The sequence below is a fragment of the Colletotrichum aenigma genome (assembly GCF_013390185.1).
Source record: "Colletotrichum aenigma strain Cg56 chromosome Unknown KSG_Cg56_contig01, whole genome shotgun sequence".
Classification (NCBI taxonomy): domain Eukaryota; kingdom Fungi; phylum Ascomycota; class Sordariomycetes; order Glomerellales; family Glomerellaceae; genus Colletotrichum; species Colletotrichum aenigma.
Genome location: NW_023500907.1, coordinates 2,944,203 through 2,970,662, shown reverse-complemented (window position 1 = coordinate 2,970,662; position 26,460 = coordinate 2,944,203). Strand labels below are relative to the sequence as shown.

The 26,460-nt window shown below is 55.0% G+C and overlaps 7 protein-coding genes across 7 annotated transcripts; 4 read left to right on the top strand and 3 right to left on the bottom strand.

Moving 5' to 3' along the window:
- Positions 1-421: 421 nt before the first annotated feature.
- Positions 422-1,759, top strand: sua5 (Threonylcarbamoyl-AMP synthase; the record flags this gene model as incomplete). The annotated part of the gene is made up of 1 exon (XM_037316063.1): positions 422-1,759. One exon carries the CDS (start codon positions 422-424, stop codon positions 1,757-1,759), a length of 1,338 nt encoding a protein of 445 aa, XP_037184442.1.
- A 186-nt stretch (positions 1,760-1,945) lies between these two features.
- ret3 (putative coatomer subunit zeta) lies at positions 1,946-2,670 on the bottom strand (the record flags this gene model as incomplete). The annotated part of the gene is made up of 3 exons (XM_037316062.1): positions 1,946-2,186; positions 2,239-2,479; positions 2,544-2,670. 3 exons carry the CDS (start codon positions 2,668-2,670, stop codon positions 1,946-1,948), a joined length of 609 nt encoding a protein of 202 aa, XP_037184443.1.
- A 497-nt stretch (positions 2,671-3,167) lies between these two features.
- Positions 3,168-6,372, top strand: mcm4 (DNA replication licensing factor mcm4; the record flags this gene model as incomplete). The annotated part of the gene is made up of 3 exons (XM_037316061.1): positions 3,168-3,540; positions 3,591-5,743; positions 5,794-6,372. The coding sequence occupies 3 exons, from the start codon at positions 3,168-3,170 to the stop codon at positions 6,370-6,372; spliced, it is 3,105 nt and encodes a 1,034-aa protein (XP_037184444.1).
- Positions 6,373-9,518: 3,146 nt separating this feature from the next.
- On the bottom strand, positions 9,519-10,670 carry hsp16 (Heat shock protein 16; the record flags this gene model as incomplete). Its single annotated transcript, XM_037316060.1, has 1 exon — positions 9,519-10,670. The coding sequence occupies one exon, from the start codon at positions 10,668-10,670 to the stop codon at positions 9,519-9,521; it is 1,152 nt and encodes a 383-aa protein (XP_037184641.1).
- A 2,564-nt stretch (positions 10,671-13,234) lies between these two features.
- Positions 13,235-16,950, top strand: CGCA056_v000798 (Uncharacterized protein; the record flags this gene model as incomplete). Its single annotated transcript, XM_037316059.1, has 3 exons — positions 13,235-15,720; positions 15,768-16,456; positions 16,505-16,950. The coding sequence occupies 3 exons, from the start codon at positions 13,235-13,237 to the stop codon at positions 16,948-16,950; spliced, it is 3,621 nt and encodes a 1,206-aa protein (XP_037184642.1).
- Positions 16,951-18,208: 1,258 nt separating this feature from the next.
- Positions 18,209-19,066, top strand: pmm1 (Phosphomannomutase; the record flags this gene model as incomplete). Its single annotated transcript, XM_037316058.1, has 2 exons — positions 18,209-18,298; positions 18,359-19,066. The coding sequence occupies 2 exons, from the start codon at positions 18,209-18,211 to the stop codon at positions 19,064-19,066; spliced, it is 798 nt and encodes a 265-aa protein (XP_037184633.1).
- Positions 19,067-19,602: 536 nt separating this feature from the next.
- On the bottom strand, positions 19,603-20,364 carry crnA (Nitrate transporter; the record flags this gene model as incomplete). Its single annotated transcript, XM_037316057.1, has 1 exon — positions 19,603-20,364. One exon carries the CDS (start codon positions 20,362-20,364, stop codon positions 19,603-19,605), a length of 762 nt encoding a protein of 253 aa, XP_037184634.1.
- Between the last annotated feature and the right edge of the window lie 6,096 nt (positions 20,365-26,460).

Sequence of the window (26,460 nt, the reverse complement as noted above, 5' to 3'; positions counted from 1 at the left end):
CGACTTTTAGCGTCTGACCTCAGCATTTCCTCAGATGGTTTAGCAGGCAATACCCGACCAGTTGGACGCCCTAAGCTCGGCGATAACGCCGCCACAAACGCTCTCATCTATGTTAGCCGCATCTACAAAAGAATTTTTTCAGATGAGTCAACTGCATGTCACTCTTCATCCACACACAAGACCTTTTTTTGATACCCATATGACGACGATCTAGATTATTCTTCTCAGACATCGGAGATAATTACCCCGGACCCTCTTTCTGTCAACTCTATTTCCTTCTTGAGCCGAAGGTTTTGAAGTTCTTACCCCTCCAAGGTTCTTCACATTGGCTCTCACTTATCGTATAAGTCGCCAGCTCGCGGCATATCTCTCACCTTTTAGCCGCATACATATCAAATATCTTACAGCACAAGTTTTCACGATGGAGACCCGCATCATCAAGGTCGACGCCCAAGGGCTCGGCAACTTCACCAACAACGCTGGACCTGAGAGATTGAGCACATGGGAAGTCAGCCCCTCCGCCTCAGGCGCCTCGATAGGCGCCCTCCGTGACGCAGCAGAGTATATGCGCACCAAGGCGACACCAGTGGCTTTCCCGACCGAGACTGTTTATGGCTTGGGCGCCGATGCGACAAGGAGCGACGCCGTCAAGGGCATCTACTCGGCCAAGGGCCGGCCCTCGGACAACCCGCTCATTTCTCATGTCAGCGATCTTGATATGCTGAGGGGGCTGTTGCGATCCGATGAGAACCAGACAAACGGCCATGCTAAAAAGGACCCGATTCCGGAGATTTACAAGCCGCTCATCGAAAAGTTCTGGCCTGGCCCTCTTACTATTCTTCTTAAGAACCTGACGCCGAGCAAGCTTGCCCCTGAGGTCACGGCGGGGTTGACGAGTTTTGGAGTCAGGATGCCGTCGTCGCCGTTGGCGCTGACGCTGATCAAGCTGGCCGGGGTGCCGCTGGCTGCTCCCTCGGCGAATGCCTCTACGAAGCCTTCTCCCACAACAGCACAGCATGTTTACCACGATCTGGAAGGTCGCATCGAACTCATCCTCGATGGCGGGGCGTGCCAGGTCGGTGTGGAGAGTACGGTTGTTGATGGACTATGCAGCCCGCCAGTCGTTCTGAGGCCAGGAGGCGTGAGTATGGAGGAGTTGCGAAGCTGTCCAGGCTGGGAGGGCGTCGTCAAGGCGTACAAGGACGAGAGTGAGACAGGGAAGTCGGCGCCAAGGGCACCGGGCATGAAGTACAAGCACTACAGCCCGAAGGCGAAGGTCGTGCTGTATGAGCATGCGTGCCCGGCGGGAGCTGAGGGCATCGTTGCCGAGGACTTGCAGAAGGCTCTCATTCAGCAGAATGCGGATGCATTGACGAACGGAGACGGACCGACTTCCGCCAGGATAGGAATCATCCGGACGAGGAGATGGAAGATTGCAGGTGGTCTGCATCACGGTGCGCTGCAAGTTTCCAAGGTCCATGTTGATGGGGCTGCGGAGGCGAACGCCAGGGATGAGACGACGTATGAAGTCCAAGAGGGCGAGCTCCAGGATGCCCAGGACAAACCCATGGCGACGGTGCTTGATATCGACCTGGGAGACGACACCAGAGGAATTGCGCAGGGCTTGTTCTCGGCACTTAGAGATTTGGATAGAAGAGGCGCCAGCGTCATCTTCGTAGACGGTATTGACGACAGAGACGACATTGCAGAGGCGGTGATGAACAGGCTTCGCAAAGCAGCATCCGAGATTCGGACATAGACGGGATTCGGGAAAAGCAAATAGAAGAATTAGGCATAAATCTCAGCATTCGTCATGACATCCCTTAGAGGGATTATACTTTTAATGATGCGTTCCCTTTCTAGGCCACCATAAAACTCCCATGTCCAGCAACCCATCTTCTTCGCGTTGCCATTCCACCGCCTATCTCGTTCATGCACCGTCCCCTTACAACCCTTGTCGCAGCCAGTCCGCCAATTTCGACTTGCCCAGCTGGGCGAGGTTGTTGACACCCTGTTCGCTGAGATCGATGCGGCGGAGATCCACGTCTTGCGCCGGCGCCTTGCTGACTCTTTGCACGATGATGGTAGGGTCGGTCTCGAGGATGATGCCGTCGTCGACGATCTCGTCAATGGCGAGGGAGACAAGGTCGTAGTTCTCGACGATTGTGCGCTTATCGACAGATTGCCTGAGAAGGTGTTAGCAACGCCCAGCGCCTGACTTTTAAAGCTGCAACTTACTTAAACAGCAGATGAAGCGAGTCTCTCAGGGCCAGAATGACGTTATACAGCAGCACCTCGTTCTCATCGACACCTCCAACGACGTACATCATAACGTCTGACTCCATCTTGTAGAGAACGATCCGGTTGTCGTAGAGGATGATGTCGCCGGTCTGCTTCGCCGTCTTGTCGAGGAGGCCCTTCTCGAAGGCCTTTTGGGACTTGACATCGCCGTAGGGGTTGCTCGCGGAGCCGGCGTGGCCTGCAATCGACACTATTCGTCAGTCACGAGCTCGGAGCTGGCATTGGGAGCTGCAAGCGCATACCGTCCTTCTGTGTCGCCGAAGGGCCGTGGTGGGGTGCGGTGTAGTACTTGGAGAATAACCGCGATCCGTCCTCTGTGCTGAGGATAAGGATCGCATTGACGGAGAAAAGGGACATTCCAGGAGCCATCTTGACGGATTCTATGTGCGTTGCGCCGGAAAGCGCTTTGTTGACTAGCTTGCTGTATCTTGAGCCTCAAGTCCACGATGCCTTGTAGGGAGCTCTGGCGGGATGCAATTGACCACGTACAAGTCGGTGGGTGGTTTCGCCGACGGCCGGACTACAGGGGCCCGGCGCTGCGCTGCGCCATTGCTTTGAGGGCCACCCTGGCAGCTACGATAGGCGCACGGGCCATGTCTGTCATGCCCTTTCCCACCACGCGTAAAGTGGAAAACGCGAAACTCCTTTTCGACCGCGTCAAGAACCGGGGAGCGCGTAAAGTGCTTTCCAAAATTGCAGCCAGCCCACTTTCAACTGCTCCTGAGCGCTCTCCACATCTCCCCTCTCCCCAGCAACACGCATATTCTTTCTTGTCGCATTTGCATCCCGCCAATTCCCCCCCATCCCACCTTCGAACAATCCCTCCAACGACACATCGACGCAAAGTCAACAAACACCTCAAAACAATGTCGTCGCCCACAAAAAGGTCGACGAGAAGCTCGACGGCCGGCACCACTCCCCGCCGGTCCACGAGAAACAACCCGGATGCAGACCGTAGTAGCCCCGCGCCTGCACAGGAGCCCGCTGCGCAGACGCCCAGCCGCACAACCCGCCGCTCCCAGCTTGCATCGAGCCCTCTGTTTTACGAGTCCTCGCCTGCCCAGGGCAGCAGTCGCAATGCACCTGCCAATGACGATGTTTCGTCCCCTTTGAGGGGCGTCAGTAGCAGCCAGAACACCAACGTTGGCCCGGCTCCCAGCTCACCGCTGCGTCAAGACATTGACACCCAGTCAACCGGCGATGGTGACAGGACCCCTCGTGCGAGTGGGATGGCTAGAGGTAAGGAGGATGAGGTATATATACTACACTGAAGACTGACACGAAGGCAGAATCATCACCCATCCGATACGATCCCAGTTCCAGCCCAGGCCGTGGCTCGGTGAGGCCGCCACAGTCAGACTTCCGAAGTGAGAGCAGTGGTCTTTTCGTCTCTGACCGTGCCCGCTCACGGAGAGGTGACATTCACTCTGAGGGTTTCAGAACTCCGCGCCGCCGCCTTGTATTGGACCCATCCGGCAGAGTGGTGACCAACGCCCCCGGTTCCGATGCGCCTTCTTTCAGCAACCCCGACCCCAACACTTCGGAGGCGGATCGTCTGGGCGGAGCGGCCGACAGCACCATTTGGGGTACCAGTGTCTCGATCGACGATACCTTTGTGACTTTCAAGGACTTCCTGAGGAATTTCACCCGAAAGTATCAGATGTACCGGGAAGGACTGTCCGAAGCTGAGGTTCGGGAAGCTCCTGATGCCGAGTCGAAGGTCTACTGGGAGGCCCTTGAGAACATGCTTCTCTTGGGTGGCACCAGGCTGTTCCTCAACATGCAGGATCTCAACACCTACCCGCCTACTCGCAAGCTGTACTACCATCTCCAGGCTTACCCGCAAGAAATCATCCCGATTATGGATCAGTCTATCCACGATATGATGGTTGAGCTGGCCAGAGCCGAAGACTTGAGGGAGCGTAACTCTCAGAGCAGCGCCGGTGATGCTGCGAGGCGAAGCAACACAGCGCCCAGCTCAGAGCCTGTGTTCCCCAGCTCCGACCACCCCGAAACACCCTCAGATGCTCCCACTCCCACAGATGCTCCCACTCCCAGGCCAGCCACTGACATCACCTCCAAAGAGGACCAAGTCTCTCAGATGATCTACATGGTCCGCCCGTACGGCCTCGAGAAGATCACCAACCTTCGAGACCTGAACCCCTCTGATATGGACCGGCTCATCACCATCAAGGGTCTTGTGATCCGAACCACCCCTATCATCCCCGATATGAAGGATGCTTTCTTCCGTTGCAACGTCTGCAACCACTCTGTCAACGTTAGCATTGACCGAGGCAAGATTCGCGAGCCTACCGAGTGCCCGCGAACTCGCTGCGCCTCCAAGAACTCCATGCAGATCATCCATAACAGATGCTCCTTTGAGGACAAGCAGGTCATCAAGCTGCAAGAGACTCCCGATGCTGTCCCTGCCGGTCAGACTCCTCACTCTGTCTCAATCTGCGCCTACAACGAGCTTGTAGACTTCTGCAAGGCAGGTGACCGCGTTGAGATCACCGGTGTCTTCCGAGTCAACCCTGTGCGTGTGAACCCCCGCCAAAGAACCATCAAGAGTGTGTACAGAACATTCGTCGACGTTGTCCACATCCAAAAGGTCGATAAGAAGAGAATGGGTCTTGACGCCTCAACGCTGGGTGTCGAGGGTGAGGAGGGTGAGACGAACGACCCTAACCTCCAGGAGAATCGCAAGATTACCCCAGAGGAGGTGGAGAAGATCAAGGAGACTGCTGCACGACCAGACATTTACGAGCTCCTTGCTCGCTCGCTCGCCCCCTCGATTTATGAGATGGACGACGTCAAGAAGGGAATCCTTCTGCAGCTCTTCGGCGGCACCAACAAGACCTTCCAGAAGGGTGGAAGCCCTAGGTACAGAGGGGACATTAACGTCTTGCTCTGCGGTGACCCTTCTACTTCGAAGTCTCAGATTCTTTCGTACGTGCACAAGATTGCCCCTAGAGGTATCTACACCAGCGGAAAGGGTTCCTCTGCCGTCGGTTTGACTGCGTATGTCACTCGCGACCCTGAAAGCCGCCAGCTCGTCCTCGAGTCCGGTGCTCTGGTTCTCTCAGACGGCGGTGTCTGCTGTATTGATGAGTTCGACAAGATGTCAGACGCCACCCGCTCGGTCCTTCACGAAGTCATGGAGCAGCAGACGGTGTCCGTTGCCAAGGCTGGTATCATCACGACCCTGAACGCCAGAACCAGTATCCTGGCTTCTGCCAACCCTATCGGCAGTCGCTACAACCCCGATCTCCCCGTGCCCCAGAACATCGACCTCCCTCCTACGTTGCTCTCGCGTTTCGACTTGGTCTACCTTATCCTGGACCGTGTCGACGAGAAGAGCGATGCTCGCCTCGCTCGCCATCTTCTCTCCCTATACTTGGAGGACAAGCCTGAGTCCGCTGCCACCAAGGAAGACATTCTCGTAAGTCCACAGACGACCTGTACACCAGAATTAAGCTGACTCTCTTGTAGCCTGTCGAATTCCTTACCTCCTACATCTTCTACGCCCGCTCCACCATCAACCCCACCATCGCGCAAGATGCCGCTCAGGAGCTGGTTGATCAATACCTGGAGATGCGCAAGCTTGGTCAAGATGTGCGCGCCGCTGAGAAGCGTATCACCGCCACCACTAGACAGCTTGAGTCCATGATTCGTCTGTCCGAGGCGCACGCCAAGATGCGTCTCTCTGAGACTGTCACCCGCGAGGATGTCCAGGAGGCTGCCCGCCTCATTCGCTCCGCCCTCAAGACCGCTGCTACCGATTCTCAAGGTCGCATCGACATGAGCCTGCTGACCGAGGGTACGAGTTCTGCGGACCGCCGCAGGAAGGAGGAGATCAAGGAGGCTGTTCTCCACCTCCTCGATGAGCTCACCAGTGGCGGCCAGTCCGTCAAGTGGGCTGAGGTTGCCAGGAAGCTCAGCGAGGGCGCCAGCATGCCCGTTGAGCAGGCCGACTTCAACGAGACGATGCGTACGCTGGAGATGGAGGGTCTGATTATGGTCAGCGGTGAGGGCGCGAGGAGGAGTGTCAGAAGAGTTGCGGCTGTCTAAAGTTAAGGTGTAAAAGTCGGCGTGGCGATGTGATGAATGAGATTATGTGGAATGTGATCTTTTGATAGATACTTATTCGGGATGGTAAGAAAGGGACTTTGGCGTCGGCTTTCTGTTTTCGCTTTGCATTCGAAGCATGACGTTGAGTAAAGATATAATGGATGTTGATTCCCAAGCTCAAATATCTCTCCAAAAGTGTGATGTCTATAAATTGGCGTTTTTAAGTGAGATGCGTTGCGTTCTTATACACATGTAGAAGAATATTGCGTGTTGTAACATCCAGGGGGTGGCAGCGGTGACTTGCATCGAGGTTGACGAGAAGTACGCGTGGGGGTTGTGTTCTACTTGTGGCTTTCTTTCTTCCTCCGTCAGTACTTTTAGCCTGCCTTCTCTTTCCTTCCTTTGGGAAGCAAGAGAATTGCGGTACTAAGCGGCGACATTGCGGTGAATGCTCCTGCCCCGGATGGAATGTTATTTAAGGTGGCTTCCCTCGGGAGTCTGCCACAGCGAGCAGGGAAAGTGGCCGTGGATATGCCCAGTGATGGCCTAACATGTCAGCTGAACGCGCGATGCCATATTACCTGAGTCCAGAGCTTCTGGGTTCGAACCTTGCTTTTTGATTGTTTTTTATCCTGTTGCAATCTATTCGATGGATGCTTTTCCCGCCCCCAAGTTCGAGGTGAGCTTGGTCGTCGTTGCCGCCACATCGGATGCGTTCTGAGCCTACTATTTATTTGTGTCCCTGTATCAGACCGGAATTTTTAGGTTGAGATTCGTGCGAGCGGTTTCCGTTAAAATATGCTCGCAGAGGTGACTCCTTGGGCATCGTGAGAGGGTGCTTTGTGGAGGGTCAGCCAGCGTTCAGTTTCCATCACTGGTGTCGCCTCCAATCGTTGAGGGAAGGAATACTGCATACGGAGTAATCCTTCATCGAGTTTCATCGTTTCATGTTATTTATGAAAGCCAATGACTTTGTCACTCAGCCTGGATGGAGATATCCTGGTTTGAGACCATTCGTTACGTCCAATTGCCCATGAAACGTAGAGGGGCTGCCGAGATCCCTCCTTAAGTAGTCCGGGTCACCTTACTTGTTTGTTCATGCTCATCGTGACATTGAGTTCTCGATATATTTTCTTCGGGATATTTAAGCATCATTTGCATTGTCGGGAAGATTGCAAGGTACAAAGTAATCGACTTCCATTTCGTCTTGTTTGTCCTTTCGGCAAAAGGGGACCAGCAGGCTAACGCGAGCACGAATCGGGGCTATTTGAAATTCTTGGCCGCAGAATTCTTGGCTATGCCTCCGTCCATCATTTCGCCTGTCCTTATTACATTCACGTCCGTTTATTATGTTGAAAACTCTGCCAGAAAGATTGCCAGTATCATCAGCCTGCCCTTCAAGTAGCCTCTCCCCCCGGCAAGGGAGCTGATCCGGGGCTTACACTGGAACAATTACATCATTGTTGGTCCTGACGCGGACATTCACGCGCTTGGGGCGTTCATCAAGAAGTCGAAGATCTTTACGCTCAACTTATCACCAGAACGGCTGCTCGTTGACAAGAAGGTGGAGTCCCTTGGCCTCGAGTAACCAGTCAACCGCTATCTACACGATCAAAACCACGTGTGAAGTTCGCCTTATTCAGTGTGTTTGTAAACACCAACAAAAACTAGCATCAGAACTACCAGCCGCTAGTTTCTAAGTCCATGCCATGACGCTATTTGGCCTAAAAAGAAAACATGGCCATATAGTCGCATCGCTGCGGTACTGAGAAACCCAAGATCATCTGAGGATACGAAGGTAAAAGCTACAAAAATAAAAGATAAAGTCTGGCCAACTGACATCCTCGAAGATACAGATAACGCAATTCGAAGTAAAGCTATTGGTTCTTTTTATTCCACTGGAGAAACTCTCGTGTGAGATCTTAAGGCGGCTCTGCTTCTAGTGATGGATACTAATATGTTTTTTTCAGATCGTCTCCACGTCCCTGGTTGTAGATTCTGTCGGGTATGTATAACGTTTAATTGGTCATTACGTACGGGTTTGACTTTCATCACTATAATCCTGGAAGGCTGTTGTGTTTCTCTTGTGGTTGCTTCTTTGTGAGCTCGAAACGTTCCTTAGGAAAGAGGGCAAAGTCTATAAATCAGTTGGGCATTCTCGTAAGAATTAGGAGAGGGACAGACCACACCGATTGTAATAGAGGTACCTTCTTGATTTCCTTGTAAAAGGTCACTTGGGAGGTCGCAAGTGGGGTCTTCTGGGGATTGGCCCAGTCGCTGTGATCTTTCTCAATCCATCTTCTCGTGAGTATCGTCATGTACTGTTGGATGAGTATACCTTTTGGTCGTGATGATTTACCGTATCTCTTGTCAACCATGTCTAAATCAGTCCGACAAAAACATTAACCCCTACAGCGGAGGTCTTCGAGTTTCGTGAATTGGCCCGTGAGGCCATTTTTATCCGTATAAATGAAATGCAGCTAATCGGTTCTTTCTTCATAGTATAGTATATCAATCTCCCGTTACATGCGTAAGCATTGTACTCAACATCGGTTCTTATCCCGAAAGAAGCCGCTGTGCGGCCCCGTCTTCACTGCATTTTAGCCTCACTTCTGCAAATATGCTTGCGGCTCTTTATTCACAGCAATTGAAACTCACGCCGCAGGCTTGATCTCGTAGTGAACTCGATCTTTTGGAGGGGAGAAAAACCGGTTCAAACGTGATGTGAGAATGTGTCTTGACGCTATTGCTCGCAATGTGAAGCCACCAAGACACAGTCGCAAGACGTTCCCCTTAATTGGTCTGTCAGATTGTTCGATGAGAACAGTAGCAGCAAAGGCGTCTTGATTGTTGTGGTCTGCGCATCACGATCGTTCCCCAAAAGCTTCCTGCGAGCTCCCTTTTTACCGGTTCAATAGTCACATTACATTCGGGACATTCACATGGAAACATTTGAATGGTCACATTCGAACGTGTAGTGGTGGTAAACGGTTATCATAATAGCTACCTAATACAGCTGTCCTAAAATCTCAAAACTCAAATTTCATAATCCTTCCTCCGTAATACTCCATTTCATTATTTGTGAACCGTTAAAACCGTTTCCCACCAAAAAACCCGAGTTTGCCTCTCATCGTGAAAGACAGGTCTTACTCGATATCGACCTTGTGGATCTCAGTCCACTCCTTCTCGAGCTTGGGGACGGTGACGATGAGCACGCCGTCCTCCATCTTAGCCGTGATCGACAGCGCGTCAATCTCCTCCCTCTCGGCGCCCGCGGGCGGGAGCGGGACGGAGCGCGCGAACATGCCGATGCGGCGCTCGCTCGAGGCCATGGTGGCGAGGAAGTCCTCGTCGCCGGGGCGGTAGACAACGCCCGCGACGCGGAGCTCGCCCTTGTCGGCGTCCCAGTCGACGCCGATGTCCTCCTTCTTGGCTCCGGGCAAGGCGAAGTGCAGGACGTACGAGCGCTCGGTAGCGAAGATGTCGACGGGGGGAGTGAAGGAGGAGTCGTCGTTGGGTCCGGCGGGGCCACCGAAGTCGGGACCGCCGCGGGGGCCGCCGGGGGTGTTGAGGCCGCCGAAGCGGGAGGCCCAGTCGCGGATCTGCTGGGCGAAGGGGTGGCCGGCGAATTGGTTCAGGAAGCCGGTGAAGTCGAAGCCCGGGGGAGGGGGAGGAGGCGGGTGGCCGTAAGGCGGGGGAGGAGGCGGGCCGGCGCCGAAGGGGGCAGGTGGAGGCGGGGGAGGGTGGGCACCGCGGGGACCGTGGGGGCCATGGTGGTGTCTGCTGTGGCGCCAGTGATCACCGCCGCCGCCGCGACCGCCGAAGCGTCCGCGACCTCCGCGTCGGCCGGGACCGTGCTGGTGGCCGTGCTCGTGCTCGGGACCGCCCTCGTCGGGGCTATCTCTCATGGTCTCGGGGGAGTCGTCCTTCTCCTTGTCAGAGATCTCTGCGTCGTCGATGTCGCGCATGATATCCTCGTGCGTCTCGTCGCCCTCGTCACCGTGGCGGGGTCCGTGGCGGCCATGGCGGCCTCTGCTGCCGCATCGTCCACCGCCGCGACGGTGGCCTGGTCCTCCGCGTCGGTCACCCCAGCCGCCGTAGGCACCCCATCCGCCGGGACCGCCGAAGCTGAACTCAGCGCCGTGGAAGGGGAAGCCAGGGCCGCCCCAGGGGCCGGCGTGGTCGACGCCAGCTCCGGCGCGGGCATTGGGATCAGAGTTGACCCAGCTCCAGAACTGCTGGGGACCGCCGGGTCGGGGGAAAGGGTTGTTGTTGCCGTTTGGGCCTGCCCAAGACATGATTGCTGTTGCTTGGTGATATCGGGTTGGATGTGTGTGTATGTGTGTAAGTGAAGGGTTGTTGTTGGAGATGGTGATGGTAGTGTATCGTAAAGCTATTGAAGCTGCTGATGGAGACAAGAGAAAGTCAATTCTTGAACGGAGACAGGAGTCGTCTTATATATCACGTTGGGTGAACTGCTGTGAGGCAGAAGCATGCGTATACCACCATCTGATATCGGGCATGAGTGAAGGCAAAAGCACTTGCGACGCCGATTTGCACCAGTCAGACGTACGTACACTACACCAGTAGTCACCCTGTCGAACAGATCAGAAAGGTTTCGAATGATGGACATGGGAAGCACGATGTCGCCACGCGTCCCGGGGAGGGGGGGCATCAGCTCATTGGACGGAGGCGGAGGGCGGGAGACATGCTCACCGAGCCCCGACGCCTCAGGTGTATTGTAAAAGTCCACAAGTCCACCGTGGCGTCGGAGACCGAGTTGAGACGGCGCCGCAATGACTCTAGGGGTTATCCCAGGCGTCGTAGCCGCGTTTGTTGGTGTTTGCCTGGTGTCATTGTTTATTTCGTCAGGGAATTACGCAGTCCGCAGCAAGGTGAGGGGCGTGACCGAGCGAGAGCGAGATGGGACGAGGGAGCCCAGAGTTCGGGGCCGAAAGTAACAAGGCACCACTGTGGGGGAAGTGTGGCTTGCTCGGTCCCGTTGTGCGGTACCGCTGCGCAGCTGAAAGGTTGTGAGTGCCACAAGTGTCTGGGTTGTGGCTCGCCACCGACACGGGCAGGGACGCGCACGCCAACTGAGGCCTCAATCCATGGATGGTCTAGGCTGTGCGTGGACGAGTCGTAAGGCTTGAAGTGTGAGTCAAATGCCCCTGGAAATGTGTCGCTCTCGGAATAAGTTGCCGGGGCATCGTTGTATCAGAGTCCGAGTCCTTCTTGTGTTTGCCGTGGAGTCGAGATGGGATTCATATGAATATCAGTGACAGTGACCAACAACTCCGACGTCGACCAGTGACATCCCATCTCGTCGGGGATTTGGGGGGCGAAATCTCCACGACGCTCGAAGCTTGGACCAGGGCCTGCTTAGGTAATTCACCGACGGAGCTTGGACCACTTCTCGGCCAGTCCCGCGGTGGGCGTCGGGACTCGGGAGGCCTTTGAGCCTGTATCTGTGCCGCGGGTCCTCCTCGGGCTTTTCTCGTTCTCTTCTCCCATTATTATTCCATGCAATAGGTATTTCCCATATTTGCTCTCACTTATCCGCCCGCATTCAGGCTATCTTTTCAGGATATCGCTCCTGCATGTTTTCCCATATTTCCTTCGCATGTTGTACGCATGTTGTCGGCGCTTCCACTCATCAAGTGATGGTTCTCGCTTCCCATGGATGCAGACTGACTGCCCGCCCAGTCGCTTCCCCCTTTCTTGGCGCATCGTCGACTCACCGGATACTAGATGCCGCATCCACCTTGTCAACAACAAATCACTCTTTCATCTCGCCGTGTGCGCATTACGAAGTCGAGTGGCTCCGCTCCGCTGTGCTGCTCTAGACTCTGTTGAGAGGGCTGGAGGCTCAAGCCAAGCAATTCGCTTTCATGGGCAGGCGCTTGCAACTCTCAAGTGAAGATGCCCATTTGCTGCTTCCCACTTTCTAAGCGCCCAGCACCTGCAGCCAATCACCAAGCTTCGTTAGGCAAGATGCCACCATGCAGGGCTCCATAGTAATGGGTGCTTCAGGTTCTTTGGCTCACTGATGCCGCCCGCTTGGAGGTGATTGAGGGGAGACGAGCCACTTGTGCTCTCCTCTTGAGGCAGCTGTCTCCAACGGCCAACGGCCAAAACGGCTCATTCCCTGCAAATGCGGCATGCCATGCCATGCCAGCCCGGCCAGGCCTCCCCCTCCCGCTCTGGTGCTGGGAAGTTGTGTGGTGCATGTGTCCAGGTGTGTGTGTGTGTGAACTGTGAGGTGTGAAGCATGAGATGAGAGGTTTCCCCTCCTCTCGGTCGCCCTCGCTGCTGCCGCTGGAGCAGGAAAGAACCCCCCAGATCCCCGTTCCGTCCCATCCCATGCCGCTTGACTTGCACTCTGCCCAATGCTTCCCGCCAGACCCAAACCCTACCTAACTAACCTAGACGCCTGTCGTCCTATCTGTCAAGTTTTGTTCTTTTCAAGGTCGAACTCCCCCCTTTCCCTTTCGCTCTGAAATCGACAAATCGACAAATCTTCAGCCTTATTTCAATTTTTTTTGGTGCCGCATCGCATCTGTTTCGTCCATCCATCGGGGCCTGACGGAGCGGCCGGCCATTTCTGCGACCTCCCCCCGTGAGACTTGAACCCCACCAACCCCCCATCTGCTGCTGCGATCCTCTCGAGCTACAGTAGCCAACGGCAGACACAACAAACCACCAGCTTCGACAGCTCCTATAAATAACTTTTTCCCCCTGACCTGCAGACCTGAGCTTTCGCCGTGCGTCATTCGCATACTCAGACTGCACCAAGCCTGTCGCGTGCCTGCGCAAGTCGATTCGAGATACCTACCGGTCCATCTAGATACGACCCATCGCCATGGAGCGCAGTCGCGGCGTCCCTGACGCCGAGCTGTTTCTAAGCAAACCCTCCGAGGAAGACTGCGACAGCCCGACCGTCGAGCCTCTGAGAATATTCAAGCCTCAGAGCCCCAAGCCGTCCTCTTCCGACCGCTTCAAGTACCCCGCCCCTCCGTCCGCCTCGGGAACCCCGTCCTCCTTCACCTCCAAGCCGACCTTTCCTCTGCCTCCTGGCGCCTCGAGCTCCGCCGCGCCTCTTCCGTATCCCGACGAAGAAGACCTCCGTCCTGGAAAACCGAGCAAGCCTACCATCACTGCCCCGAAGCGTTTTGGCTCCGACTACAATGATACTACCCCGCGCTTGAATGCCACCAGCCCAGTTGAGACCAAGAGCCCGACCCTCGCAGAGCGACGCGGCGCTGGCCCGAGGCCTCTGGGAGCTACCTCTCCGACAAGTCCTGGCGAGGAGGGCAACTTCTTCGCGAAGCCCTTGAACGCTCCTCAGCCCCAGCGCCCGGTTGCTTCTACGACGAACTACCCCTCTTACACGAAGAAGCCGTACTACCCTCCCCCCGGTGGCGCATCAAGCTCAACACCTCCTGCTCAGAGCTACGCTCCAAGGCCGCCTTCTCAGCCTCAGTCTCAGAGCTCGGAGCATCTCGATATGCCTGGCCAGAGCAACGTGAACAGGTTTGCTTCCACTGCCTCCACCTCTACCACACGCGCCAGCAGAGGTTCTCCGCCCCCGCCCGAGACCCCGATCGTCGAACCGGGAGTGATCCCTGGCGGTGGCATCGAGGCTCGATATGCTGCTTCTGGTATTTCGGGCACGGCGACTTTGACCGGCCTTCAGGCGCAACAAGTCCAAAACTCTGCTGCTTCTCAGAGATTGGCGCAGTACGGCGGAGCACCACCGCCCGCGCGACCATGGACACCTACCGAGAACCCAGAGAACCAGCCTCATGGACCTCCCACCGTGTACCAGGGCATGAACCAAGTGGCGAGCCCTACTCAGCCCACTTTCAGTCCTCCTCCTCAACAAGCGGTAAACGAGGGAGATCAGCCTGCCCTGCAGGTGAGCGTCTTGGAGCAGGACTTCGCGCGCATGAATGCGAACGACCCTCCCCCGGCTTACTCGAGTGTCAACCCCGGAGGCAACTCGTCCTACCCCGCCGAGAAGCAGCGCCCGGCTCAGCAAAGAGCAGACTCGCAACCGTCTGTGGCCACGTCCGTCGCACAGTCGCCCCCGAAGAAGCCCGCAACGGCTGGTCCCGCGGCTGCAGGGCTTGCGTCGCCCGCTCTCCAAGGCCATCCGGCTTTCGCCAATGATCCCCGACCAGAACAGCAGAATGGATCTCCAGGACCGGCCCAACAGCCACAAGCACAAGCACAAGCACAACCTGCGGCCACTCCGGTTGCGCAAACTGCACAAGTTCCTGCCAACTTTCAAAACGCTGGGCCATCCTCACCCCCTCCGTTGCCCGAGGGCTGGATCGCTCATCTTGATCAAAACTCCGGCCAATACTACTACATCCATCTGGCCTCCCAGGCTACCCAGTGGGAGTTTCCAAAGGGGCCCAACCCGATCCAACATGAACAGGCGCCTCTGTCGCCTACTGCCTCGACATACGGCAATCCCCTCGCATCCCCCATGTTTGGCAAGCAGAGCATGGCGTCCCCGATGTTCCCTCCTCATACCCCTGGCTATGCTGAGAGCATCATGAGTGTCGCCGTATCGCAGACTCCTACTACCGCCGGCTTTTCTGGGCCTCCTCCCAGTGCCGGTGTTGACATGTACAAGATTCAGCCAACGAACGGTGTCTACTTTGGGCCTTATCTGCGCTACTGCAATATGGACATGGAGAAGGGGACGTGGTTGGGCAGCATCATGATCGTGACCGAAGCACCGCAGCCTCCGACGATCCATCTTCACTTGAGCGCCGACCTCTCTCCCAACCCGCGACAGTTGGTACCGCACAATATCTACACACATCAGCGCTGGTCGTTTTACAAGTACGATATTGAGTTGCCCATGAGCGAGAATGGCACCGAGAGATGGACTTATGCCGTGACGTCCCACCTGGGATGCACAAGATATGAGTTTGTCGTTGCCGGTCGTCACGAGAACGGCTGGCGCTTCATTGCACACTCCAACAACGACTTTGCTGCATCGACGTCTCAGAACGAGCGCTCTAAGCTTGGTGGTGTGGGCTTCATGTGGAAGGACGTACTGCAAAAGAACGTCGATTGCGGAGGTTTCCACGTTCAGCTCGGCTTGGGTGACCAGATCTACGGTGACAGGCTGTGGAAGGAGGTGCCGCTTCTGAAGCAGTGGCTAGCCATGAGCGGCAGGGATAACAGGAAAAACGCACAGTGGACTGCCCGTCATGAGGAGGACGTGTCGCATGCATACTTCCATTACTACACCAGTCACTTTGACCAGCCGTACCTGAGAGAGGCGTTTGCCCAGATCCCTCACATTTTGCAGGTTGACGATCACGACATGTAAGTTTGTCGGTCCTGATTGTTTCGTGCAAAACTGACCCGCGCAGCTTCGATGGCTTCGGTTCGTACCCCGAGTACATGCAGGGCTCGCAGATGTTCAAGAACGTCGGCCGCATAGCCATCGAGATGTACCTGCTTTTCCAGCACCACACGACTGTGGAGATTCTCCGCAACGTCAGCAATGATACTGACTTGTTCACAATCACCGGCCAGGGCTGGCACTTTGTGAAGTATCTCGGACCAGCTGTCGTTGTCGTTGGACCCGACTGCCGATCTGAGAGAAATCAGACCCGGGTCATGGCCGGCCCGACCTACCAGGGGCTTTTCCCCAAGGTTGCAACGCTACCTCCCAGCGTGCAGCACTGTATCTGGATGGTGTCGGTTCCTCTCGTCTACCCTCGTCTCGAGGCGGTTGAGAGCTTGGCCACCGCAGTCACTACCGGCAAGAAGGCGGTCAACATGTCATACAACTTGCTCGGGAAGGTTACCAGTTCAGTGGCCGGTGTTGTTGGTGGGAAGGAGGTCGTGGCACAGGGCTTCACGCAGGTTAAGAAGGCCGTCGGAAAGTCTGGTCTCATGGGCAATGTTCTCAACCAATTCGGAGAGATTGATCTCGCAGAGGTGTTGAAGGACATGTGGACTCACGAGTCGAAGGACCTGGAGAGGACGTACCTCATCAGGACCCTCCAGGGCATCGCACAGCAGAAGGGAATTCGCATGACATTCATGTCAGGAGGTAAGCTAAATCCCTGCCTCACTCGTCGGCCAAAGCTAACGCAACCAGACGTCAACTGTGCGGGAGCAGGCTTGGTTCATGATCCCACTCATCCCAGCGACCACAAGACGATGTACCAAATCATCACGTCGCCCATTGTCGCCCAACCCGCCAGCAACTACATCTTGAAATTGCTCCACAACAACAAGAGCCTCTACGTGCCTCAGAACGGCCACAAGTCCAATCACGAGGTGTCAGACACCAAGGAGGACATGATGGAGATCTTCCACACCGACGCCAGCGGCTCAGCGCGCGAGCTCAAGAAGCTTATGGGCCGCAGAAACTACGTCGCCGTAGTCGCTTACGATCCGGAAGCCATTCCGGGTACTCAGTACGCAGCCAACCAGGCCAACGGCCAAGGCCTGACGAAGCTGAGCTTGGCCGTGGATTTCGTGGTCCAGGGCGACGGCGCTTTCACGGCGCTTTCACGGCGCCGACGAAGTATGGCCCGGTGATTGTGCCCCATCTGGGATAGAAGGACGTGGATCTCGGGGGCTAATTTCTTGAATATTTTAATATTTTCACACCTTTCCAGGCGACTTCCAGAAACGATAAGGCATAAAGCGAGTGCTTGACGACCTGATGATATAAGCCTACATTTACTATCCATATTCCCAATTTACAAAACCTGAACTTCAAATCATCCAGTGCAGACTGCCCGGTAATTGATTTATGGTGTTTCAATGCTCATATGAACGAACTGTCACAAGCATGAGCTATGATTTTCAAAAACCAGAGACCAGCTTCTCAACAGCATCCAGATCGGACCTGTCTCAATACAGAGAGTCTGTACACACGGGGGATCCACCTCCTCGCCGCAGTACCTGACCTAGCGTCTTGCAACACCGCACGGGCGTCAGTCATCCTTCCTCCCCTGCGGTAAAGCGGCCGCCAAAAGTTGTCACCCGCTTGTCTGGCATGAGCACCTCACCTACCTAGCTTCAGGACACGATGTCTGAACCCCAAGTTCTTTTGCGCCCTTGTGAACACGTTCCTGGTCTTCGTTTCTTATTAGTCTTCCGTGTTGGGTAAATCCGAACAGAGACCATCGTCATCGCCAATCGCAAGCACTTGCACTGCCACCCCATCTTGCGTACATCAAGTTTCAAAACAATGTCCAGCTTGGGTCCAGTCAAGAATACTCATCTCGTTTCGATGCCAATCCCTCACTTATGGCCAAGCTGTCCAGAACACAATCTCAAAGACAAGGACAGATCACCCCGAGGCTAACAAATGACTGAGATCTGTCAGGTTGAGAACATGTTCACCATGCGATTGCTTACCAATGTTGCAAGCACATCATCCAATACCATGTTCAGCTTTGAAAGAGTCTCTGTGAACAAGATTTATTTAAACGTCCCTCCAAACCCAATTCACCACCCGGAAGATTTCTTGGTTCCCTGAGCTCAAAGCACCAATCACCTCTAAGTACCTACCCACCACCCAAGGAAGACCACTCCAGACCCTGAAAACGCACCCACCGCAGCACTGCACCTGCCTATGACCTTACCCCTGCCCCGCCATCTGAAAGTCGACCCCGCGCATACCCATCCACATCCCGAAAGGAAGCTCCAATCTCGACCCCTTTGCTTCTGACCGCCCTCTGCGATTGTCTCTGCTGGCATAAGTAGATCCTTCCCAGACTTCTGCGACGTCACAAACAGCAAGCCCGAGCTTCACAACACATTTCACCACCCATCACTCACCTTCACAATGGCTACCTACCCCCCTCTTGAGGAGCGTCCCCTCAAGACGACCATCTGCCTCTTCGACGTCGACGAGACCCTCACTCCTGCCCGTCGCGTAAGCTCTGCACTTCCCCCTTTCCCCCTCCAAACCCTCTAACCCAGACCTCCAAACCAGCATGCCACCCCCGAGATGCTCGACCTCCTCGCCCGCCTCCGCCAAAAGTGCGCCATTGGCTACGTGGGCGGCTCCGACTTCAACAAGCAGCAGGAGCAGCTCGGCGACGCCCAGACCCCGGTCACCACCCTCTTCGACTTCTGCTTCTCCGAGAACGGCCTGACTGCCTTCAAGCTCGGCCAGCCGCTGCCCTCCAACAGTTTCATCAAGTACATTGGCGAGGACAACTACAAGGAGCTCGTCCGCTTCGCCCTCCACCACATCGCCGACCTCGATATCCCCGTCAAGCGCGGCACCTTCATCGAGTTCCGCAACGGCATGGTCAACATCTCCCCCGTCGGCCGTAACGCCTCCAACGACGAGCGCAAGGCGTTCGAGGACTACGACAAGATCCACAACGTCCGCCGCGACTTCGTCACCAAGCTGCGCGAGAAGTTTGGCCACCTCGGCCTCACCTTCTCCATCGGCGGCATGATCTCTTTTGATGTGTTCCCCACCGGCTGGGACAAGACGTACTGCCTGCGCCACCTCGAGAGCGAGGCCAAGAAGGAGGGCGGCATCACCTACGACACGATCCACTTCTTTGGCGACAAGACGCACGAGGGCGGCAACGACTACGAGATCTACACCGACGACCGCACCATCGGACACGCCGTCAGCGGCCCCGAGGAAACCATGCGCATCGTCAAGGAGCTTTTCGACTTGTGAAGCGTGCGGGAGGACAGCAGGTTATGACGGAGATACTGGTGCTGAATATGGGGGCGGGTGGTTTCCAATTAAAAAGGAGAGATGATACCAAGACCAGATGGTTTTTCGGATGCGCAATTGCCTCGGCGGGGAGATAGACAGAGATCCCTTACGAAATGAATTTAGAGCAAAAAAAAAAAAAAAAAAAAAAACAATCAAGCGCTGAAGATACGGCAACGCCCGAAAATGCGAATACGGTGGAACTCTGCCGGCCCAAGTCGAGCCCGATTCTCGGTGGGTGACGTATGTTTCTATAGGCTCCCGACTTGCTCACTTTTTAAGGGCTAGACTGCTCAAAGTCTTAATCGCTCTGAATTGTATTTTGATAACATTAAAAACTCTAGCTCATGGATATCATAATTGCCAGTCCCCTACTCCGAGCATAACCCTTTTTTGATCCCTGTAAGCCACTCTATCGTTTATGTCGTCCATCCCGGAATCATTTCATTACATAGCAATACAGAAAATTGAGCCTTGCATCACCCCAGGAGGACACTTCAGTGCCGCTGGCTCTTCGGCAGGGGGTGGATCCACGAGACCAACAGGTTGACCCCGACGTGGATGCACCCAATGACCCAGAACCCCTTTGCGTAGTTGGTGCCGTTGTCCATGAAGCGGAAGATGATGGCGAAGATGACGCCACCAAGGTTGCCGCCGGCGCCCGTGACACCAGACACGATGCCGTTCGCGTAGCCGTGGACATGGGGGATCAGGCCAAAGTTGGCGCCGTTGCCGGCCTCGTGGAAGACGGCCATCAGGAAGACGAGCCCGAACATGGTCGCCTCGTCGTGCGGGTTCAGCATGCCGATGAGCAGCAGCAGCGCGCCTGTGAGCACGCCGCAAAGCGTGATCCACGCCTTCTTGAGCCAGAGGTTCTGGCCGCCGTAGCGGTAGAGCAGGTCCGAGACGACGCCGCCGGCCGGCCGGGTGATCACGTTGAGGAAGCCAAACATGGCGGCCCAGTTGCTGGCGCCGGTCTGGCCGAGCGCGGGGAAGTTCTTGAGGTAGTAGGAGGAGAGAACGGCGTTGACGGCCAGCTCGCCGCCGAAGGAGCAGCCGTAGGTGGCGATGTGGAAGATGGTCTGCGGGGAGAGGACGACGGACATTGCTTCTTTGAAGGTGGGGTTGACGACCGTGTCGCCGCGGGCGGTGTCGACCATCTCGTCGCGGGAGAGGCGCACCTCGTGGTCGCCGAGGACGCCGTGTTGCCCGTTCTTGTTGCTGCTGTGGTTGCTGCGCTTCTCCTCGTCGGAGACCATCGAGCCCGCCGCCGTTTCCTTGCGGTCTGCGATGCCGCCGGGGACGTCGACGACGCCGTGGGACTGCAGGTTCTCCTGGGCGTGGAGATGGCGGTCGGCCCACTTGCCGGTTGGGGTGTCCTCGCACAGGAGGAGAAGGCCCAGGCCGCAGGCGAGGAGGCAGATGACGGGGACGATGAAGGTCAGGCGCCACGCCTGGCCGGGGGAGTAGCCCCGCGCGTGGACGAAGGAGTCGTAGACGGCAGGCATGACGAAGTACGTGATGCCGCCGCCGGCGTTGCCCCAGCCGCCGGCCAAGGCGTTGGCGGTGCCGACGACGTTTTTATCGAAGAACCCGGTGCACCAGACCTGGCAGGGGACGAAGGTCGCGCCGAGGACGCCGATGAAGAAGCGGCTGATGTAGAGGCCCGTGGCGTCCTTGACCAGGGGGGCGAGGCCGATGGGGATGCTGCCGATGAGCAGGAGGGAGCCGAAGACGATACGGGAGCCGAAACGATCGCACGCGGGGCCGGCGATGAGGCGCATGAAGAGCGTTGCAACGAGAGAGACAATGTTGGAGTTGGCGACTTGGGCGGTGGTCAGGTTGAGGTCCTTCTTGATGGTGACTGTGAGGAGGGGCGGGAAGGTGTACCAGGCCCAGAACTGGACGCGGGCGTGTTAGCAGGCGGAAAACAAGCAGACGGTTGTGTGTATACTCACGGCAATCATGAAGCCGAGCCACGAGAAGTGAAAGGCGCGTGCGTATACATTGAAGATGTTGAAGACCGGGATGCTGCGGGCTTTGCGGTTGATGGGGTTCACCTCAGGTGCCCTCCAAAGGATGGAAAGTTCCATGGTGAGAGGCTCGGTCGATCCGTCCGGAGTCGACGTGGTATGACGTGGGGTCTTGGGCAAAGTCCTTCACTCTCGTATAAGCGGGCTGGTTTTGAGCTGGATCCAGGCGCTTGATGTTCCAAGGCTGCACTGTCGTGGACTGTTATCGTGTCACTGTCGTTGAGTGCTTAAGTACAGGTAAGCAGATCATATATTCGGCCGGAGATTGTCCTGTATTTATATGGTTGTCCTTATTTGTGTAGCATAGTGTTCAGCAGAGAGAAGGCGATTGAGGCATCTCCGGAGAGATACCACGCTAATCCCAATGGACGTCTGCCGCGAACACTCCCTTGCTCTGTATGAGGTGCAGGGGAGATGGGGGTGTGAGAAGGAGTATAATGGAGGTGTGTCGATGGGACGGGAGGCGGGCCAAGCCTAACGAGCCAGACTGGACCAGCGGCGTGGGAGCCTTAAGAGCGGGCTCACTCGTCGATCTCTCTGATAAGACTCTCTTGCCGGGAAGAGAGCGGAAATGTCAAATTCTTTTGTGTAGTGTAGGTAGTCTGAGGCGCTGGGGTGGTTTCTCAAGCTAAAGTGCTGGGTTTGCACAATGTTTCGATCCGCTCAGTCGTGGAAATCGAAGTCGAGGCCCAAATAGCGGCACTCTTCAATGTCAGGCTGTATTGAAGAAAGATCTTGTCTCGGAGCAAAGCTAGCTGAAGTGTTGATAAGACAAGAACGGGAAGTCAAGCTGAGGGAGCTGCCAATTTCGAGCCTGGGACGGACGAGCTCTTCCCCAGATTTTCCCCTCAACCAAATGACGCGCTGTCTCCCTGAGGTAGCAACGCTGTGGCCTATGCAGAGAACTTCGCAGCAAGTCTATGCATCAAGATAACGAAGGCTCGAATGAGAGAGCCCACGGGCCAAGCAAGAGAGTCCGGCACTAGGTTCACGCCTTGTCTTGACGGATACAGCCTTTGCCTGTCCGGGGTGGTCAGTAGAGTGCTTTTCAAGAGAAATGATTGGACGGGGCCCTCAAGGGACTGTGAGCAATTGAGCCAAACGGAATCTTACGAGCTTATTGCTTATCTCTGGAGGCTCTCGAGAGGCGCTCAAGATGCAGTCGGGACGGGTGAGCCAGGCCCCACCCCTGGCATCCAAGAGATAAGAAAGTGACTCTGATAGCTGACTGGCGAGTGCTTAAACCTTTGGTGTCGATCTCCGCGGACCTTTCGTCATGGCATGTGTCTAGGGACAGATGGGAGTTGGGCCGAATGATGCTTCCATGATTACGATGACTGTCTGTAGGTAGGCGAAGTTGAAGTGAGTGAGAACGAGAGGAACTTGCCTAGTGGGGTTCTTGGCGACGATGATAAACTTTCAAGCACTGGCTTAGCCTCCCTACAATCTAGACCAATAGTTGGCCGGACGGTGACAAAGACGCTGCTGCTTTAACGATTGGCAGCTTGACCTAAAATACGTCAGGCTTGGCAACAGATGCTTCTGTCCTATCTTCTCATGAATATATCATACGCCTGATGTAGTACGAAAAGGAACCTCTCGTCATGCTCTATTGTCGCAGAAGATTGGCAAAGATTTCATGCTGATCCTGCATCAACTGCCGTGTACCGTCTCTCGATCCGACTTTGGTGTAAATGAACGGCCTGCGATTGGGCAATGCTGCGGTCCCGTTCAGCTTCCCCCTTTCTGGATGCTGTCATTCCCCAGAGAGGACCCCGAGCTAGACTCGCAATGGGGGGATTCGTAGACGAAAATTGGGGTGACCGAGTCTTTGGACTGCAATTAGGTAGTCGGTCGAGATAAGATACAGATAGCGGAGCCAAGGAGACCCCTGGCCGCAGAGAACACCCACTGTTCGCAAGAAAGTCTGCTCGCGGCTTATGTCATCACCCTGCCCCCACGCTAATGACCCGCTTGTCTGGTCCAGGTGTTTCCCCTCCCGTCGCCGCGTGCCGTGATGGGGTCTAGACTTTCTCTGCCATCCGACCACATCTCTCGCACCAAGCCGTGGTTGTCTTGACATCAACAGCAGTGCAAAAGAACAGAGGAACTGACCCGGATGGCCGTCATCGATACATCCACCAGAACCGTTATCAGTTGCAGGCTTTCAGATTGTCGTTTCCAACCTCCACCCTAACGCGGCGTTGCGGACCCCTTTCACCATTTCGCACGTGTAAGTCATGCTCCGCGGAGATGCTTCGTCAGAGATAACGACAAGACAGCCGCAACCTTCAACAACAGATGATGGCCCAGGCGCCATCCGACTTATCTTCAACGTTCATGGCTATCTATCAGTTGGTATTTGAGATGAGAGCTGTTTACCAGATTTTGGGTTGCCAGAATAGCCTGGGCACTCGAGCTAGTAATCAAAGCTGTCTTCGCGACGGGAATGAGAATAATTTGTAGGCCTGGGCCTTCGACACTAGAAAGAAAGCCTTTGGGGCTTCCGATAAGGCCCTGAAAGAGATCTCTGGCTGCCCCTGGTCATGGATTGCAGAAGTCTGCCAGGGCCTTCTTGCAGTGTCCTGCCCTCATCCTCTGCCGCGGATGAGTGGTGCACTCCGGGGGGCCTACAGGGCTTCAGTCGACTTCGTTGCCTGCGTTTCTGGCATGTCTTAGCATGGGACCAAGAAACAGTGCCTTCCATTGTCACAACCGGAACAATAGGTTTGGGCGGCAGCGCCGACGCAAGAACGCATCATTCGATCGCGCAAACTCATCCAAAGAACATACGCACTATCAGCTGTCATTCTTACGGCCTGAAAATCATCGAGACAGGCCCGGAGACTTGGCGTGGGCGAGACGCGCAAAATGTCGCCTCAGCACGCACCTGAACCCGTACGATTACTATCGCGACCGAACAAGTGGATCGTATTTTGCATCTCCGGTTCTCCTGGAAGCTCGTATCTACGCCCAACGACAGGCTTCAGCGCCCAGTTTGGGTCTCCAAGATCATGAGATATCGAAATTTCAACAGCAGCACGATATCGAAGCTGATCGATAGCTTGAGCTCGTCTCGAATGATATTTACTTCATTCAATATGCTCACGAGATCGAGTGTATCGCGTGTTGCTGATTGAGGCAAATCATGAATTACACAGACACTGACACATTCGATAGCCGAGTATTATGTCTGAGTATTACAAGTCTTCGCTTGACATCACGACTAGTTCTGCGATTAACGGGCGTTGTCGCTGGTGTTACGGCGTCGGGGGCATTTACTGAGCATAACTCCCTACGGCGGACACAATCGATGACAATTCTCGTACTTGAGCACACAAGTGTTTTCGTACTCGGTCTCGAGGTTGACAACTATTCAAAAGCGACATGTTGCCGGGCACGACAAGATTTGCAGAACAAGATGGCGTAGAGGAAGATGGCGTAGAGCATGACTGCTGTGGCTTGAGTCTGCCTATTGCCTGGCACCAGGCTTGCCACATGCACAACTTTCAGAGCACGAAATACCACCCAAAGCCTGTGAGTGTTCATTGTTAGGTGAGCTCAGACTTCTGTGGAGCATTGGCCTTGCCCTGAGATGGCCGTTCCATTTGGGCTACAGACCATCCTAATAGTGTTTTGGTTCTACACATGACCCTGTCTCATCAACAGTGTTACTGGAATCACATCGTCAAAATGGCCTTACTACTACAGAACTCTAAGCGGTGCCTCCGTGACGAGCCAGACCATGACGCACACTCTTGTTAGTAGTTTCACCATGACGTCTCTGAGCATTCCGGGTCACGTCACAGCAAAAGTGTCGACCGCCTAGTTTCTCATTAAATGTAGAACCAACACAAGAAGGAGTATCAGCTGCTTTATTGGCCATCGTAACAGCAAGGAAAGCCAAGTGCGACCCATTACCAACACAGAATACAGAAGCTGCGAGTACACACCGGCTAGTGCTTGAGCACTGGTGCAATTTGATAAACATCTGACCATGCCCAGTATTTACGTGCTTAGAATGACGAAGACGTGATTTTATGTGGCTCCTCTAAGCAAACTCGGTATGAAACCTCAGCAGAGGTAACGCGGCGGTATTGTCGACCATCACAATTCGGTGGACTTTACCACAGGACTCTCCATTGACGGTATCATTCATTCAGCTTAGAAAAGTGTCCCCGACCGGATAATCCACCAACGTCACCTTTCTCACCTTCTGAATTCTTCCTCACTTCAGCCGACATTCATTCATGGCTTCGCGTTCACAGCTTAACATACCCTCGCAGGCCAACTCTTCACACACCGGCTTACATATGACGTTCATCTGAAGGAACGATTCAACCATCTCTCGAATTTGAAAGAATAGTGGCTCGTGACTACTAGTATCAGTAAGATTCATGCTTGGAATCCGAGCTCGTCGATCATTATATCCGAGCTCGTCGCTCATGACATCCGCGCATGACGTCGATGTCACCCGAGAAAGACCATGGGCTATTCCGTCAGAGATCTGATTACCTGTAGTCTGAACACTGACAGAAGGCACTTTACCCTTGATTTCACCTACAATCCGGCGAACGAGAACGGAAATAACCATCCGAGACGTATTAGTCTCACCAAACCCACGAGAACACAACCGATACCAGAGCCAGAGACAACCACCCAAGATCAACTTTTACAACACTTCCAGTACCAGCTACGTGTTTTCAAGGCCCCGTTTGCCGAGACAAGAAACCACAGAAAGACAAATGTCGTCAGTCATCACTGCCAGATTCACATAACCAGCCCTAGGAGACCCGCTGAAGCCAGTGGACCAGCCTAACTAACCGGTGCTTGGCCTGGCCTACCTGGCACCAACCCGTTTTAATCCACTCCTTCGCCGTCGCCGTCAACACCAAACAAGCTGGGTTCAGTCGCCCGGCTAGCTCAATCGGTAGAGCGTGAGACTCTTAATCTCAAGGTTGTGGGTTCGACCCCCACGTCGGGCTCAATCCCCGTCAGCGATTGGCACTCGGATTCATTTTTTGCACGTTTCCCGTTCACCTTTTTGCTCTCGATGTGTTTCTTCTTATGTGAACCTTCTCCGCATATTGCCAGATTGCTCAGACGTCTTCGCATATAGCTCGTGTGCTTTGTTTCCGCTTGAAGATGTGTGTGGTAAATTAGGGCTGGCTGGGTAAGGTGAATGGCGCGGTTGAAGATTGAGCTTATTCGGTGGGTCTCCCTTTGTCTGCGATTGTCTGACCGTCACATTGATTCAGTGTCCATCTCTCTGAGAACTAGGCTGGATAAGCAAGTCTTGGGGATGAGAGGAAGAACACGGTA